This window comes from Phalangium opilio, unplaced genomic scaffold, assembly GCF_054372755.1.
Source record: "Phalangium opilio isolate 3A_F unplaced genomic scaffold, DU_Popi_V2 ptg000009l_1, whole genome shotgun sequence".
NCBI classification, from domain to species: Eukaryota; Metazoa; Arthropoda; class Arachnida; order Opiliones; family Phalangiidae; genus Phalangium; species Phalangium opilio.
Window position 1 is genome coordinate 15,126,063 of NW_028324146.1, and position 17,360 is coordinate 15,143,422.

The 17,360-nt window shown below is 39.0% G+C and overlaps 2 protein-coding genes across 4 annotated transcripts; both read right to left on the bottom strand.

Annotated features, from left to right (window-relative positions):
* Window positions 1-511: 511 nt before the first annotated feature.
* On the bottom strand, window positions 512-10,443 carry LOC149716481 (uncharacterized). 3 transcript variants are annotated; one of them, XM_089849298.1, is made up of 3 exons: window positions 9,873-10,443; window positions 7,972-9,796; window positions 512-7,902 (listed from the first exon to the last, which is right to left on the bottom strand). In XM_089849298.1, the coding sequence occupies exons 2-3, from the start codon at window positions 8,182-8,184 to the stop codon at window positions 7,870-7,872; spliced, it is 246 nt and encodes an 81-aa protein (XP_089705424.1). In that variant the 5' UTR covers window positions 8,185-9,796; window positions 9,873-10,443; the 3' UTR covers window positions 512-7,869. The 3 variants fall into 3 exon arrangements, with proteins under 3 accessions (XP_089705424.1, XP_089705417.1, XP_089705408.1); XM_089849291.1 differs by having other exon boundaries at window positions 512-5,474; window positions 5,547-9,796; XM_089849282.1 differs by having other exon boundaries at window positions 512-9,796.
* A 456-nt stretch (window positions 10,444-10,899) lies between these two features.
* Window positions 10,900-16,090, bottom strand: LOC149716482 (uncharacterized). Its single transcript, XM_089849271.1, has 6 exons — window positions 15,949-16,090; window positions 15,720-15,880; window positions 12,639-15,615; window positions 12,529-12,573; window positions 12,265-12,450; window positions 10,900-12,202 (listed from the first exon to the last, which is right to left on the bottom strand). Exons 4-6 carry the CDS (start codon window positions 12,568-12,570, stop codon window positions 11,759-11,761), a joined length of 672 nt encoding a protein of 223 aa, XP_089705397.1. The 5' UTR covers window positions 12,571-12,573; window positions 12,639-15,615; window positions 15,720-15,880; window positions 15,949-16,090; the 3' UTR covers window positions 10,900-11,758.
* Between the last annotated feature and the right edge of the window lie 1,270 nt (window positions 16,091-17,360).

Below are 17,360 nucleotides of genomic sequence, written 5' to 3' on the forward strand. Positions count from 1 at the left end.
TATAAATGGAGAAAGGGCGCTTTTTGCACCCCTAATTCGAATTTTTGATATCCAAGAAAATACCTTTAATGGTCTGAAAACGCACCCCTAAATGGAGAAAGGGTGCTTTTTCGCACCCCTGAGCCAAATTTTTGATATCCAAGAAAATACCTTTAATGGTCTGAAAACGCACCCGTAAATGGAGAAAGGGCGCTTTTTCGCACCCCTAATTCAAATTGTTGTTGTCCGGAAAAGCACCATATATGGAGTCTATTTATACCCCAATCACTCAAGAAGGGTACATATTTATTCCCTTCTGTTGCTTCAAAGACAAATACTATGTTACTAATATGTACCTATTAAGGAGCGAAAAATTACCCAATGGTATAAAAAAACGCCCCTTATCTAGGGGTTCACATTAATACCCTATATGAAGGGTGCGAATTCATACCTTATATGGTACGTCTGGGGTGGGGGTCGAAAATACCTTTATAGGAGCGTTTCCGCCACATTTTTTTTTACAGTGTAGATAAGGGATGACATGTTGTAGCACAGCCCAACGAATACATTTTTCAAATACTTTACAGACCGATGAGGTTAAGGTGATTGGTCTATAATTTTCAGGTGCTGATTTGGCACCTATGCCCTTAAAAATGGAGTCACAATTGCAGTTCACCACTCCTCTGGTACAGATTTCTCCATTAGAGAGGTCGCAAACCGCTTAAGTAGAAGGAGGGCTAAAGAGGGACTGCAGTTTTTTAATAAACGGTTAGTAAGGCCATCAGGGCCAGAAGCACTTTTGACATTTAGTAATTGGAGAGTTTTCTTAACTTCAAAAAAGGTGGGCAAGTATTCATCCATTATAGGAAATAGAGAAAAGTTACAAGTATCTGGTGAGTGACAAAAGTTTGCATTAAAGTTTTTGACTAAGGAGTGGTTTAAACATTGGGTCATATCTGTTCTGTATAGATATTAGTGTGCATGCTTTCCTATAGAGGGCGCCAGGAGGGCTGTTGAAACCAAACACCTAGCAAAGCTAGATATTAGAGTAACGAGTGAGAGAACCTCACTCCTTTCCTGGACACGGGACGTGACAGTAATGCCTTAATTGATAACATGTATTTTCGACCTCATTGATCTCATTTAATAAAATATTAGTTAGTAGTTGATAGTATAATGCTTGCCATTTAATCTATCTAACATAAATAACAAATGGCGACGGAGGCGAGATGATCAAGACGGATAAAACCTCATTATCTACATTTGTCAAGATTTGGTCGGACCGGAAAACGAGGAACGAACGGGAGAGGAAGTCCGTGAGAACCTATGAAACAAACATCATCCATTCGTGCAAGATAGGAAAACCGAGAACGTATGAAACAAACATCATCTACTCGCCCAAAATAAGAAAAAAAAAACGATTTCAAGTCCGCGGAACCTTAAAAGAATAACACTTTGTAACCGTCCACACCAAGCTTCTCCTTCCCGGGGGAAAAACCGCGTCGTCTGCTTTGTTAATTTTTCATTTTTACATCTATTTTTGTATAATGTCAAATTGTCCCGAAGTGGCGCATTAAGCGCCACCGCGGTCAAACTATTAAAACACATTAGTTGACGGGGATAAAAACCCCCGCCTACAATCTGTACACAGCAGTCTAGTCAGTGTTCGCGTTAAGACCAGTTTATTGTTTTCTTTAAACGCTCAATAAAAGTTCTTTTGTATTCAACTCTGAGTCCATCCTTACTTTGCCATGGATCATCTCGTAAATATTGTTAGTTATGGACAATAAGTCCTTTAAACGGGTGACCTGGAAACTTCTTAGTTTTCAAGTTTTAATTTAATTTCTTTGTGAGCCGTGAAATTAGGCCCCCTTTCCTTCATTTAAATTTTACGGTTACAACTTTTGTATTCCGAGACTGAGGCTTAGCAACACGTGAACCGCGGAAACACAATAGAACGACACTTTTGTATTCCGGGACAGAGGCTTAGCAACACGTGGACGACTGAACGGTGAACCATCACCCAAGTTAAGTCAATCAAATCTTACTGCTTTCCTATTTCAATAAATTACGCGAATCAGAAGATCACAGGATGTCCAACGATGAAGTATCTGAGCGACCGTCGAGGGGGAGGGGAGCAACCCCACCTTATTTCGACAGTAAAAGAGAAAATTGGACACAATTCTCATTACGTTTGCACTCCTTCTTCTTAAGCTAGTGGTCCACTAGACCTTACGTAATCGTATCGTAACCGTTCCAGTTTCGTAAACTCGTCGAAAGAGGGCGCCCACTAACTACGTAGGAATTTAACGTTCTCTCTCCGAAAGAGGAGGGCGCTCTTAACGTTACTGTTAAATAATTCCAAATATTTGAAAAGTTTTCGCCACTCACCAGAACGTCGATTTTTTGTCAAATTATCGGTTAGAAACAGTTAAGAATTCAAAAATTTGTTGGTAAAAATGGCAAAGACAAAAAAACCAGTGAAATCGGTAGTAAAATTATTGGAAAAAGAGGAAAATATTGCCCAAAATACTGTCGAGAGTCAAGAAAGTGTGAGTAGCCAAGGTCTAAGTGGATGAATAGAGGATCAAAATGAACTTTTTGAGGAAGCTCTTCTTGAAGAAGTGCGTGTTTGATTGTCTTTCTGGGTACCTGTGTGTGTCAGATGACACAAATTGACCCCCAAGGCTACTTGACCCAAACACCACCAAGATGACTCGACACAAATTGACCCCCAGGGTCAGGACTAACCCCCAAGGTCACTCGACCCAAATGTACCGCTGAAGGTCACTTGAGTCAAATTTTCCACTGCATGGAGTTATCACCCTACCTTTTTTCCACAGGAAAATGGCATAATATTTGACCTTAGCCGTTATAGTCGCGCAATAAGAGGAGGCGTATAAAAGGCCACTGCTGCAACCCAAATACATAAATCGCGAAAGTTTGTCAAATGCAACTAAAGAGGTTATTGGGAAAAAATTGCAACGTGGCGTTGTTATGTTGCATGGCCTTTTCGAGATATCGAGAAAAAAGTTGTAACTTGGCACGACGTTGTGCATGTCGTATTAAAAGGACGTTGTAAAGAGTAAGTTTAGAGAATGAATTGGGAGGAGGTAGGTGACGTGACTACATCGAAGATGTTGTCGTCTGAGAGTGGACCCGAAGAAGAGGAGGAGCGGAGTGAATCGAAAGGTGAGGAGGAGAGTGGATCTGAAGATGAGTAGCAAATGGAGTCAAAGCGTCGGAAGAGTAAGAAGTAATTGCAGGATTTATACCGTGTACTTAATATTTTAAAATTTATTTTTAGAGATAACAAGCGAAGACGAAGAGGAACTTCCAACTTTTAAGCGTTGACTTAATTTAAATTTTATAAATTTAAACTTTTATAATATACTTCTTCCAAAACATTAAAATAAATTTAAAAATATACGGGTAAAATATTTTGGATACGTCAAGTTTTTTATGAAATTGTTGATGTCAAATTTTGAAACAATGTTATCATATTAAAAATTTTATAACACATTTTTACCTCTCCGAGTGACGTATGTCACGGAGATGTATTACACCGGCCGTGTCTGTCTGGGTGTCTGTGTGTATGTCTGTGTGTCTGTCACGCCCCACGTGACCGCGTTCGCAGTTTGCGTATCGGATCAAACGTGTTCCCAATTTCCGGACTGCATTGACAGTTCACGGAAATTTGGGTTTGTCTCCTCTGGCTATTTTACTTGAGTTCCAACACCACCAGCTTTGGTTTTCGTCCTCTCCACATGGACACTGGTCTGTACTTGCAAGCTTCCAAGCACAACCATCTTCTGTTCTTCGTCAATTTCACCTTGACACCAGCTTCTATGCACCAGCATCTTCTGTTCTTCGTCAATTCGACATTGACACCAGCTTCTATGCACCACCATCTTCAGGTCTTTGTCCATTCCACATGGACGCCAGTCAGTCCATTCTGGCTTCTTTTCCTTCGTCATCGTTTGGTTTCAAGTAGAGTTGGGCACCCGCTCACCACGAATATGCCAGTACCCGCCCGCATAATCTAGCCCATTGTGAAATTACCCACCCAAACCCGCAAGACTAAAAACCCTACCCGTACCTGCCCGGGTACACCCACTGAAATGATTACCCACCCATGGGTTATCCATAGGTAACCATGGGTAAACACATCGTTCTAGTAGGGTTCTAGTAGGGCACTTGAAAGGTGAAAATTATACTCTTAGACTATTCAGTACCTGTACTTATTTATTTTGATCAATGTAGTAATTATGGTAATTGTTATGTACAAAAGTCATATCGGACAATGTCGCGCTATGACGCTTGGTTCTTCTAGGGCTTAAAATTGTTCCTTTGCGGGAAAAGGTTCTTTCTTCTGTGGCCTCTGAGGCCGGAATAGCTAAAACCCAAGACGCAACTTTGCGTAGTTTCGGAAATTGTAACGATTTCTTCCAGAATTGCAAGAGATCAACTTCCGCTACATCTATTTAATATGGACAAAGTAATATCATTGTTTCGCTATATGACACATTGATCTTAGGGTGGAAAACCTGAACGTGGTAGCGAATGTCCAATATAAATGATAAGCTCGTCTTCGTCTTCGTGATCTTCGAATTTCTCAAGGAAAGTTCGGGGCATTTTTGAGGTTGGACCTTCTTCCTGCTTTGCCATGGAGGTGAGGCGCTCCATGACGTCACTAGTAGGCGTTACTATATCCATCCAGTTTCTTAGTAACGTTTTAGCTGCTTCGCGTATTTCTTCACTAGTAAACTGCAACTTTTTATATCTAAACTCGAAACTGTGGAATCAGTACTAATTCAAAACCATAAAACCCACAATTTAACTGAAGAATTGGCGAAGAACGCATAACATAACGGACAACGTTTTATTGTAATTGTGGGTCACTTAAAGGGATCGACAATTGTATACCCGTCGGCGGGGCCTATTGAAGCTTACCTTCCATCAAATAGAGCTCTACTGGCCATGCACGTGTTTTCGTAGGGTGCACTGCTAACCCTACGAAAACTCGCACATGCCCAGTAGAAATCTATTTGATGGAAGACAAGCTTCAATAGGTCACCCCGGGTATTCAATTGTCGATTCCTTTAATTGAACGAATTCAGAATTTTACTTTGGGTGTAACATGCAAGCAGCGTAGTATATGGGATCCAATTGGCACTACTTGTCGAACCATCCTTGGACCGATGTTTTGAAGTTGGCAAACATTCTTGAATCGTCGGCCTTAGGAGATAATTCATCTCGTAGGACTTCGTAACAAATAACCACAATGTTAATTGTTGGGCATTTATCGGTGCTGAGCTTCTCTGAGCACAATCGAAAGTGGCGTAACATTGTTACTAGTTAAGTAACCAGGTCATCGTCGATGCCCGTAATTCTATGCAATTGATGCATTTTTAGAAGTATTTCTTTGACCGGTTGGGACAGTTTCTGGTATGACTCGAGCCTAATCAATTTGCTGTTCCAACGCGAGGTGACGTCTTGTTTCAAAGTATAAGAGATCTTAGAATTTAACCCGGCATTTTTAAAGTAAGTAACTAACGCTTTCACACCATCAATCGAGCTCTTAATAGCCGGGAAATGTTCGGTCAGGGCTTTATCTTTAAACGAGTGCTCGAGCACCAAATTCAGAATGTGACATTGACATGGTAAGCGACGTGGAAAAACTCCAACCATATTTGACCCACCATCAGTAACCGCAGTAGAATGATCCATAATTGTACTCGCGTCGTCAGAGGCAAAATTCTTGTACATTCACGTCGAATAAATATAGTGGATTTCTTTTCATCTGGGAACTCTTCTGCGGCTAGAAGGCTGTTCTTTAAGGTAAATGTATGATCAATGAAGTGTATACTCAGGGATAAAAACTGACGTTGTTTGTATTGATCGGTTCACATATCCGTTGTAAATGAGAATCGTGGGTAGGACTAGGATATCATGATGTTACCTTTCAAATGGGATACTACAGAGTTGAGATGTTTGTCTTTTAGCGTTTTACGATGTTGCAAGATGGTTTTTACGTCAACGTTTCCATGGCGAGCTCCAAAGTCTGAGAAGGCTTGCACGATACGTAAGAAGCCTTTCGATTCTACACTATAAAGTGGTCGTAGATCTTGTGCTAATCCAATACGACAGTTTGGTTTATGTCATCTTTCGCAAGGTCTGAGATAGGTTTTCGCGGCACATCTGAGACAGTAACGCTAGATGACGTCTAGACGCGTCGGACAATTTGGTGATGCCTTTCGCATGACTGAACGTGGTTCAACAAGGAGTGGGTTCCATTCTTTGCGTCCCACGACAGTATTGAACTACATTTTACAAATCGAACGAACCCCGCCGCTTTACTGTCCACGAAAACGACATCGAAGGAGATCCAAAGCACCGATTTTCCCCTTTCGTTTACATTAAATGAGACAAGACTAGTTTCAGAATTGTTTTCGATCAATAGCTTAAGGTCTTTTTTGGTCAATTTAGTCAAATTCGGTAATCGCGACATGCCTACAGACACCACAACTACCGCGGTCGCTCAAGCTGACAACGTATGCGTTAATGAAATTAAAGTAAAGAAAAATGATACATTCGCTTGAACCATGTACATTACACGAGCTCAAATAATTGGTGGCTATCTCGGCTACTGACAAGATACCTTACTAATGTTTAGAGAGGGTAGTTAAAAGAGTTAAAACACATCCCATTGTTAAGAACTATTTTGTTTTGAATAAAGAATTTGTAGACTGAGGAGCCCCAATAGGCAAAAAATTACACGGTTTATTTTGGGTAGCCGTAGCACCCACCCTCTAACGTGGTACCCGCAACACATGACCGGTAAAAAGACCCGAAATACCCACCCGCTAATTTTTTCTACCCACCCATATCCACCCGCCGGTGGGTTGGGTTTTTTACGGACAACCCAAAGATTTGACTGCGGGCTCCCACCTCTAGTTTCAAGATATACGCGGCGATCGGCTAGGGTTACGAGAAACGTCTAGCCTCCCAATGGCAGGGCTTCCACCATCGGTTCACGCGAATGCGTTTTTATATCTATTATTATAATGGAAACGAATCCAAACCCAAAATTTGAATAAAGCGGGCAAGAGGGGTACCCTTCACTTTAAACGTCAATATTAGCAAAGTTTCGAAAGATAATGGGAACAACTTTATTTTAAACGATTTAACTATTTTTAAAGTTATTTACTGGCGATTAAAATAATTAATATCATTTATATTTAATTAATTATTTAAGATAAACTTATTTCTTTGAAGTAACACAAGTGAGAGTTTATATAGAACGAGTTATGAAGATTGCATCTGAATCGAAACACTACACGCATATCAAAGTTAATATAAAGCGAGTAGGATGATAAGATCTCTTACAAAACGATAACATTTCCTTTTTGCAGAATATTAAATGGAAATATTTTAAATAATTTTCGGCATTACGATTCTTTTAGTAGTTCTGTAGCTATGAAGCTCTGTTTCATCTCAATATTCCAAGAACATCTTCTGATATTAACATTTCAAATTTGGTGTTTACTTTTTAATTCAGCTTTACTACATTTATATATAGTGTAAATGCAACTTTTAATTTCACTACACAATATGGATTTCAATACTTCGTCTCTCTGTAAGTGTTGAAGCGATTGAGTCAATGAAACAAGATACCCTAGATTTAAACTAGAATTGACCTTGTTTTGTGTCCTCTTACAAGAGGTGTTAACGGTTCAGAGTGAGCCGAAAGTTAAATACACACTTAAGTGATAGATATTAGGTCCTCATTAGACTTATGAGAATACACAGGGAAATTTTAAACGATTAAACCTTTACAAATGGCCTTCGCGATATCCCGCCAATTTGAGCTACATATTTCCGGTTTTCTCAGTGGCTGGTGGACCCGTGGACGAAGTAATACTGAGGAACAAATGGCACCCCATTACTGCCCCCATTACTAAGCGACAAAACAACCAATGTAAAGCTTACAGCTCCAAAATGGAGGGGGTTATGAAAATGCGGAGTCAAATACCGGAAAACGCTAGCGCCATCTAGACAAAATAAGACGTTAGCTGCTTCCCTCGTTAGAACGTTGATTCCCCCACTATCCGGTTTGCTACTATCTGCCGCTAGAAGGCGAATCAACAAGTATTTTTCAACTTTCTCCATCTGCCATCCGTCCTTCAGTATTAGTTCGTCCATGGTGGACCTGTGTTTGGAAAGTAAATTCGTCTCGACTCGGAGAGGTTTATTTTGGTTTCCCAACTTGTTATCGTATATTTTGATTAGTTCTTAAAACGTAATCAAGAAGTTACAACATTTCTAACAGGCAAACCGCAGAGACAGACAAACAAAGTGTGTGTCTGTGTGTTTCTTAGTTTGGGTGATTTAGCGTGTTTGGTCAAGTTATATTGGGTTTCAAACATCGTATCATCACTCACTTGATGTAAAATGTAGACTCAACAACTTTTTCTTTACAAAAACATAGCAGTGTAGGTTACTTTGATTTAGCTCTGTAATTAATGCATTTGAAATACCGTACATAAGCATTAGAGCGCGTTTCATTTACAATGTTTAACCGTAATGAAGTGACAGCGCGCCAATTTTTGGAGCTTTAAGCAGACGACACTCGGTGCCCTTTAAAATATATGTACAGGTATAAAAGGGTAAGCGCTGGTTGCTAGATGGTCGTAGCGTCGCTAACAAATTATATTTGCTTATTATTAGCTACAAAAACTCGAGTTTTTCATATTTAAATTAGGGTGTTCCAATTTAGGACGGGGGCCTTCCAATTTAGGACGGACCGTTCCAAGTTAGGGCTGAAATCGACCTTTTCTAAAATCCATTTTGCAGGAAAAGCACGCGTCTTGGCAATCTGAAAATAGGTGCAATCGATCGGCAATAGTTGCAACTTAATGCGTTAGTCTGCTTGTTCACTTCGGTATTTGGAACTGAAAAATCTGACTTTCCAAAGAGTTTGAGATAGTGTTCCAAGATAGGGCTACTGACCATTCATATTTTTTTTTCGAGTTTTAGAACTTTAGTATAGTTAATAGCAATATGATTTGCTCGTCCAATTTTAGCTGCAATTTCAGGGTTGACCGCGCCCTTAGTATCGTTGATTTTTTTTGTGATGTCGTGGTAGTTGTCGAGAATGAAAAATTCAATGCCCGTAAGAGCCAATTAGCTTGGAATAGAGAAGTCTCTGGAATGGAAAATACGATACCTCTAACATAAGCCGTACGTACTCAGGCGCGGGACAGGAGGCGGGGCCAATTTGGTTGAACGTCCGTCTTTAGCGCCACTTTGCGTCTAAATTTATTCTTATTTCGTCAGATTCGTCTGCTTTTTTCTGTTTCGAAAAAAGTAAAGTGATGGGAGCCACGGCTTAGCAACGCGCAAGCCGCAACGGTTTTTTTTGGTCTTTTGACTGTTGATCAGTTATGGGGAAGTACTGCTGCTATAGTAATTGTAAAAGTGACTTCAGATATCATAAAAATATTAATTTTTATGCCTTACACAAACCTGGAAAGAACAGCGCTAATTTAAAAGTCACCAAAAGATGGGTTTTAGCTATTAACCGCGAATCACTCACGGTTTTGAATTTGAAAAAGCATCATTACATGTGCAATTTGCACTTTGCTGATAAGCAAGGGCCAACGCGAGAAAATCCATATCCAATAACATGTCTTTTTGAGGATCGGGAACCAGCACGACAAGCTTTCTTTGAGCTCGAGGTTAATAAAACTGGAAATAATTGTTACTCAAGAGTCTCAGTGGTTGAACCTTATAATTCAAGTGGGGTGACACAACCCTTGGTAACAAGTAAGATAAATAAATAATTAAACAATTTTTGTCTGAGGCAAAACCAACAGTGTTTTCCCCCTTACATGATCATAGTCAGCATCGTGAAGATGAGTCTCAAGAAGTTCCGTTCTGTGCTTCTGTAATATCGTGGGAGGAAGCATTACAAAATACTTGCACTAAATCTCAAGTTACCGCTGACCATCACATGGAATTAGACGAAATGCTTAAACAGCAACCTGAAAATGTCACCAGTCCTCCAGATGCCGCGGAGTTAAATTTTAAAATCTTCAAGGATAAAGTTTTACAACATCAAAAACCCGATACTTTTACTTGGGCAGTTTGCTGCGAAACAAATAAAATAAGCCTATCCAAGAAAAGACAAGGTGTTCTAACAGTCCAATTAGAGATTTCGGAGGCTATGACAATCAATATTTTTGTATTTGAAAAAGAAATAGACGCGAATAACAATCTTCTGGCTTCTCACGGAACTCATATTTCAACTTTTGAAAGGTTTCTAAAGTTATTGGATCAGTTTGATTTGGATTGGAGTGCTTGCTGGGGCATTAATTCTAATATTTTTGAACCATATAGGGTCAGTGTGCCTAACTTTGGACAGCTGCAACTTTGGACACTTTTATTATAAAAATCATATTTAATTACTGGATGCATCAAATTGATAATGAAATAGCTTATTTTAAAGCTTAGAATGTGAGAAATTTAGAAAAAAATACTTCAAAGTCGTAGAATAACATCCGACAACGTTACGAGCCAAATTAGCCCACTCCCCAAACTCGTCCATTTAAATTACGGCCAAATTTGACGGGGGTCAACCCTTTGGTCCCGGGAAATAAGGTTTGACGAAAATTAGAGAAATCATACCTGAACAAACTAGAAACCATTCGAAAGAGCAACTTTTTGGCTTCATAATCCGTATTTTAAACACTGTCTTACGCGGGAAATTCGACGAAATATTCAGCTTTAAAAACACCTGGGCAATTTTCTAACTTTGGACACTTTCATGCTGGCCGATTTCTCCGTTTGTTAACACTAATTAACTCGCGATAGGCCTAGTAGATGTAGGACTGGGCTTAAAAAGAAACGTTTCATTCCCCCCTATAGGCCTGAAAGGAATGAAGTATAGGTAGGCCTAAATAGGCCTAGGCCCTATATACCTAAAAACCTACATAAGTAGCCCCATATTTAATAAAGTTTGTTTTAAAGAAATTTCTGATTTTTTATATATTTTAGGCATACGTCTAGGTCGGCCTAAGCCTAGGTATATTTTTACTTTTGAAATTGTGATTCGCCTAATGCGTCCCCAAGTCACCCTTTTTTCGCTGTCCAAAGTTAGGAAGGGGTGTCCAAAGTTAGGAAGGGGGCGTCCAAAGTTACATAGAAGTGTCCAAAGTTGAGCACGAATTCGGCCTTTGGAGTACTCTACTTTGTGAAAAATGTATTCCATTTAAAAGTTTGAAAACTTGTGAGAATGTGTCTTAAGAATCCTTTTCTCCATTGCTTTTTTAATTTTGAGTCTAACATATAAGCAACGGAAGTTATTCAAGGTTATGCAAAAAGTGTCCACAGTTATGCATACTGACCCTAGTATCACAATTGTCAGGAATATTAAACCATTATTACATGTAAAGTAAATATTTATTAAGCTAAAAATCCCTTACGCGGCTTGCGTGTTTTAGTTTAGGAGTTTTTTTGGTTTCGCTATCAATATCATGACATTTTTTGCAGGCTTTTTGATTTTTCATTTCCTTTCTAAGGCTAACGGTCTTAAGAGAAATTCTTTAAATAATTTGAATTTCTGTTTTACGCTTGTTGATGAACCCTTTCCCCATGCAATTTAAATATATCTTACAACCCATTTTTAAAGCCGCATCCTTGCGTTCATCTTCACCCCATAGATCGAAAAAGGTGTTTTTGATAAAAGGGTGGTTTTTCAAATGAGTTGAAGCCTACGTTACTCTCTCTCCCTCAATATCATTTTTCTTCCCGTAATATACTTTGTTGAGATCATTAATTTTTTAAATAACAAGAATGATTTTTGCTTTAAAAATAGTAAACCACCATTGCTAAGTTCTTGGGTCCATTTTCCAGTGTCTTCAATTTCTCCAGAATCTAATTTCAGAGCGTTTTTAACAAAATGACTAGCGGAATACCCGTATGTTAATATTAATTGATGAGCTATATATCCACCAATATGGTGAATGGCTTTTTCTTCTTTGTCCAAAGATTCTTTTATAGTCATTAGGAGATAAGGCCGAACTGTTTCCGTGTTCGGTTTGGCTGCTGTAAATGCTTTACTAGCAATTTCTACCAGTTTAATCTTTGCCTTATTAAAAAACCTTCTTGCAAAACACTGAGTTAACTGATATTTTTCTTGCTCATCCAGTAAAGAAAATTGCTGTAAGTTATTATTTATTTAATTTTTATTTAAAAATGATACTAATATTAATAATCACGTACTGTTAACTGAGAAAATGATGCTTCCATTGCGTTGGAGAAATTTTCTCTTCTGACTAACTTTGCAACTTCTGTTGCAAATGTTCCTTGATCATTGACCTTCTTGTTTTCCAATATTTCAAGGTGTTTAAAGAGGTCATCATTAAAATAAACTTTATCAGGGTTACCGATAATTTCTATAACGCTATTCTAATAGCAAACAAATGACGGAAAATTTTAAAATTTCTAGCCTATTTGTAAGTTTATATTCCAAGATGATGTACTTACCTTCATATTTTCACTTAGATACGTTGTATCTATGGTCTCCATCTCCTTGAAGGCATTTCTAATTAAAATTGCAAAATGTTTCTTAAAAAAAGAATCTTCGGTATTCTTACTTCGTATTTCTTCTCCCGAAGCAGCAGCAGCAGCAGCGGGTACACTTAATTTTACCCTTTTTATTATTGTTCTTTATTTGTCCTAAAATGGTAATACAGTTCTTTAAGATATTCTGGTTTAAGCAATTATTAATTTTAATCTGACCGAGGTTTAAATTTATGAAATAAACTAGTTCTATTTTTACGACAAAGGCTTAGCGCAAATGCTAATCTAGGGTATACGGACTAAATACCCCCAAGACAAAAGACCCCCGGTCATAATCCCCCCATTTTTAAAAACGTACAAATCCCCCCTCTCTCAAGACATAATCCCCCGGTCATTTTCCCCCCATCCAAGTTAAGAGTACAAAATCCCCCCACTATCAAGACAAAATCCCCCCTCTGTAGAAAAAATCCCCCTACTCTCTAGTCAAAATCCACCTACGCTCTAGACAAAATTCCCCGGTCATAATCCCCGGTTAGGTTATGTTAGGTTATGTTAGGTTAGGTTTGGTTAGGTTTGATTAGGTTTGGTTAGGTAAGGTTAGGTTAGGTTAGGTTAGGTTGGGTTGACATGCAACAGTTCTTGAACTGTATCGGAAATAATTTGGCTTCGCATGAATTGATGTTTTTTTTCCTTATAAATCTTCATATAAATTGAAATCGTTCTCTAGGGTATTTTGTCGTAAACACAGTTTGGGGGTAATTTGTCCTGGGGCTGGGGGAATTTGTCCTGAGGCTGGGGGTATTTTGTCTTCGGCATCCATTCGGGGGGAAATTGACCGGGGGATTTTGTCTCCTACCTGAGGGGATTATGTCCTTTTCTTCTCAAATGGGGGGATTATGTCCGGGGGATTATGTCCAGGGGGGATAATGTCCTACATTCCTAATCTAGATAACTACTTAAACTATGACTTAAACAGTTCAAGAGAAATAATTCCATAATTGCTTGGATATTTTTTTGGAAATGCAGGTGTAGCTGTGTTCTTCAAATATATTGGTTTCGTTTTCCATTTTACAACTACATATTAAACAAATAAATAATTTGCGGCCAAAACGCCAAACTTTTAACAGAGACTTCTATTCCAAATTTGCAAGGTCTTAGCAAGTTCTAAGCAGAAGCTACTATTAAATTACTCTCAAAGGTGGCAGCACTATATGACGTTCAACCAAATAATGTTATTGCGCAATTCCGTGTCCCGAGCTTGGGTACCACGAGTTTTCTCCTCTATTTAAAACATTTCTACTCCAAGGTTTTAGTATCGACTGGCGAGTATTTTCGCTGGATGTTTACGGGCAACTTTATCGAGGCGACTCGAAAAGAACTTGAACTTTCCGGTGTAAGCGATAAATCCTTCGCGTTTGTTCTGGATTATATCTAGGGGCTTAAGATTGACTTAGAAAAATGGGCGCCTCAAGAACTTCTCAGATACGTTCCGCTTGGACGCCGTGATACAAGAATGCCGCGCTTTCATTTCCAAAATGGAAAATTGTGACCAGTTTTACGCCAGTCACGCGAAGGTGTATCTGGGATAAAAGAGACGTTTCTTCGACAACCCTTACTCGAACACAACCGTAGACGTACCCTTCCATCATCAGTGGACATAGCCATTGGACCAGGTCCGGTTTGATTTACTTTTGGATGTATTTCAAATCTCGAAGAAACCGCGTGCATCCGCTAAACCTTGGAATAAAGAACACCATCAATGGCGTTATATTTGAACGTCAGATTTTGTTTGCCAGAAACTGGACTTCGCTTCCAAATGGATCAAGTCCCGTTTAAACCAACACAGTGACTATATTAATTACAAGAAGTTTTTCGGCATAGTTCTGTTGGCCATTTCTGATGGCCAATACAAACTACTCACTGTGGATATTGGTGATAGTGGTCATCACAGTGATTCGGGAATTTTGGGAAATTCGGCCTTTAGGAAATCCCTGACAACAAAGTGTCAATTCCACCACTAGCTTCTTCACCCGGTACAAATGAGGTCATACCTCATATGTTTATAGGAGATGCTGAATTTCCACTTAATAAGTATATTATCTGTAACCTAAAAATCTTTGGTTTCCCACACTAGTTATTGTTATTTCATGAAAGTTTTTAATGCGTGCTTATAACCGCCCTAATTTGCCAAGGGAGCAAAGAATTTTTAATTATCGACTTTCTCGGGCCAGGCGAATAGTGTAAAAAACTTTCGGAATTTTAGCAGCAAGGTGTGCGAAATACGACACATAACATTATAATAATGCTGCGAAATTGACGAAATTTACAGAAACTATGTGGAGGATCTTACTCTGAGCCATCATTGCATCAGAAAACACAATGTTGGAAGTTGTGAAAGCTATATGCGTTCTCCATAACTTCCTAAGACAAAGTGAATTGAACAAGAAGTCAAATTGCGAAAACCGATACTGTCCACCTAATTTTGGAGATCGTGAAAATCAAAATGTAGAAATCATTTCTGGTGAATGGAGACAAGAAGCGGATCTTGACGCTGTCAGGAATTTGAGAAGATTGGGTCGCCAGGCGCTAGAAATCACACCATGGAAAGTAAAGATATTGGTGTAAAGCTAACCAATTTTTTCAACTCAGAAATTGGTAGCGTATATTGGCAGGACTGTCACATATAATTCAAATAATTTTTTTTTCCGCAATGCGAATTATTTGTTATTTAATAAAGACGATAAGTTTTACATGGCTGATTATGAAATTAAAATGACTATTACATGAGTATTCTTCATTCTGAACCATACTGAAGATCGAATAAAATATCTTCGATCTTTTTTCAAGCTTAACATTGTTTCATCGGTTCCAGAGCTTCTATTCTTGACAACAAAGACATACAATATAGTTCTACTGAACTTTTTGGTTTAGATTCAGTTGTAATTTTTTTCTTGAATGCAATTGATTTAAGAATTTTCATCTCCAATCCCTCTTTTCTTATTTGTGCTTGTTGGTGTTTTAACAGGTATATTGATAGCTGAAGTTTGATCACTAAAAAGATAAAATATTAGTTGGAATTGAGTTTACTGTAGGTTTTAAATGAGGAAGTTGACAAATTTTGGAACTGCTGAATAGGATTATACATAGTTAAGTACCTAAAATTAGAAGGTTCAACATCACACGTTACTTCTACAACAGGTGGTGTTACGCAACCATCAACATTGTCACCCTCTGGTAAATCCGCACCTTCTCCCGGAAGACCTTCCACTGTTGAGCTGGTAAGCTGGTAGAATTGTCATTATAGTTGGAAATTGTGCTGGAAAAATGATGAGAAGGTTGCTTGAATAATCCGTTAGTTTTTATTTTGGCCATAATAGAACTAACCTTTTATGTTTAATATGGTCATTTAAAATGCTTAACTGTGCGAATAAAGGCCATTTTTGACTAGCAAATGCTTCTGAGCCTGTCGGCAGATTTGCATTTTTTTCCCCTCGTATACCTATCTCTAATTGTTTTCCACCTTTTCTTTGCCTCACTCACTGTACTCAGGCAACAAAAACAGAACTTAAAACTAGCATATTGGCTCATGAAGAAGCCATGAAAAAAAATTCATACACCAACAGTACCATTCCGATGATTCCATAAACAAAAAATTACCCAAGGCTTAACTATACTTATGTACATCAAAATTCTTACCTGTTGAAGATACTTCTCTTGATATTTCTCCCCATAAAATTTCCTTCTTTCTAAAATCTTTGAAATCTGAACTGGTCAGATCTTATATTTGAGGTCTGTCCCTCACGGCATCGACTAGTTTTTCGTCAAAATTGTCGAAGTGCGCCATATCAAAAATTACTTTGTATTTTTTTTTTTCAAAGAAAAAAAACGACACGCACGCCACCAAAAGTTCGGAATTCGAAGCTTTGGCGTTTGTCAGCGTTGCGTTTGCGTCGCGTCAAATGCATACCGTTTTGGCAGCGTTTTCACAACGTTTCGAAATCGCCGCGACTCGCCGCGTCGCAAAACGGCGTAGGTTGTAGTAGGCTTAATTGTTTTGAGCGTTGACGCCGGGGAAACGATGCAAACAGTAGCGACAATAATAGGCGGCGTGATTGTGTCTCGTATCGTCGCTCAATAGGCGGCTTAAACTTTTAATCAAACAATAATGTTGGTTCTTGCTCTGCGAAACTAATAACAGATCGATTTGCCGGTCTTTCGCGACTAGGTTTTCGCTGACGTACAGCGGAAAAATAAATTTTTCCAACGCGAAGACGTTTACCGACAGATTGTTCGTTCATTCGAATTTCGATAGTTTGTAAGAGTAGAATTTGAAAGGAAACGATATAGCTTTCAAATTTAGTTCGTCGACGTAAGTTATATAGTTATTTACGCGCTCGGGGTGAATATCAATGTAATTTAGATAAAATACTATACAAGAAACACTTATCGTCGAAATTTCGAATATTTACAACGGTCTTTTTGTCGGCGATCCATTTAGGTAGTTCGATATACGATCCACCGCGGAGCGGGACGTACGTGATAATATTTAGTTGTAAAAGCATGATTTTATCTAGGATCCACCCGCTCCCCCTCCCGCTCCCTTGGGTGCCCCCCCTTGGGAGTAGAGCAAAAGGCCTTGTCGTGGCGGAGGGGGCCTGAGTTCGGTGTGCCGGTTAGGATGGTTCCTTGGGTTCGCCCTTGGTTCGGACCTTTCCCTGCCCCGTTCCGCGAACGTTTTGCTCGGCCGCTTCGCCCCCGCCCAGGTGTTGCTATGGCTCATCCCCAGCTCTTGGCAC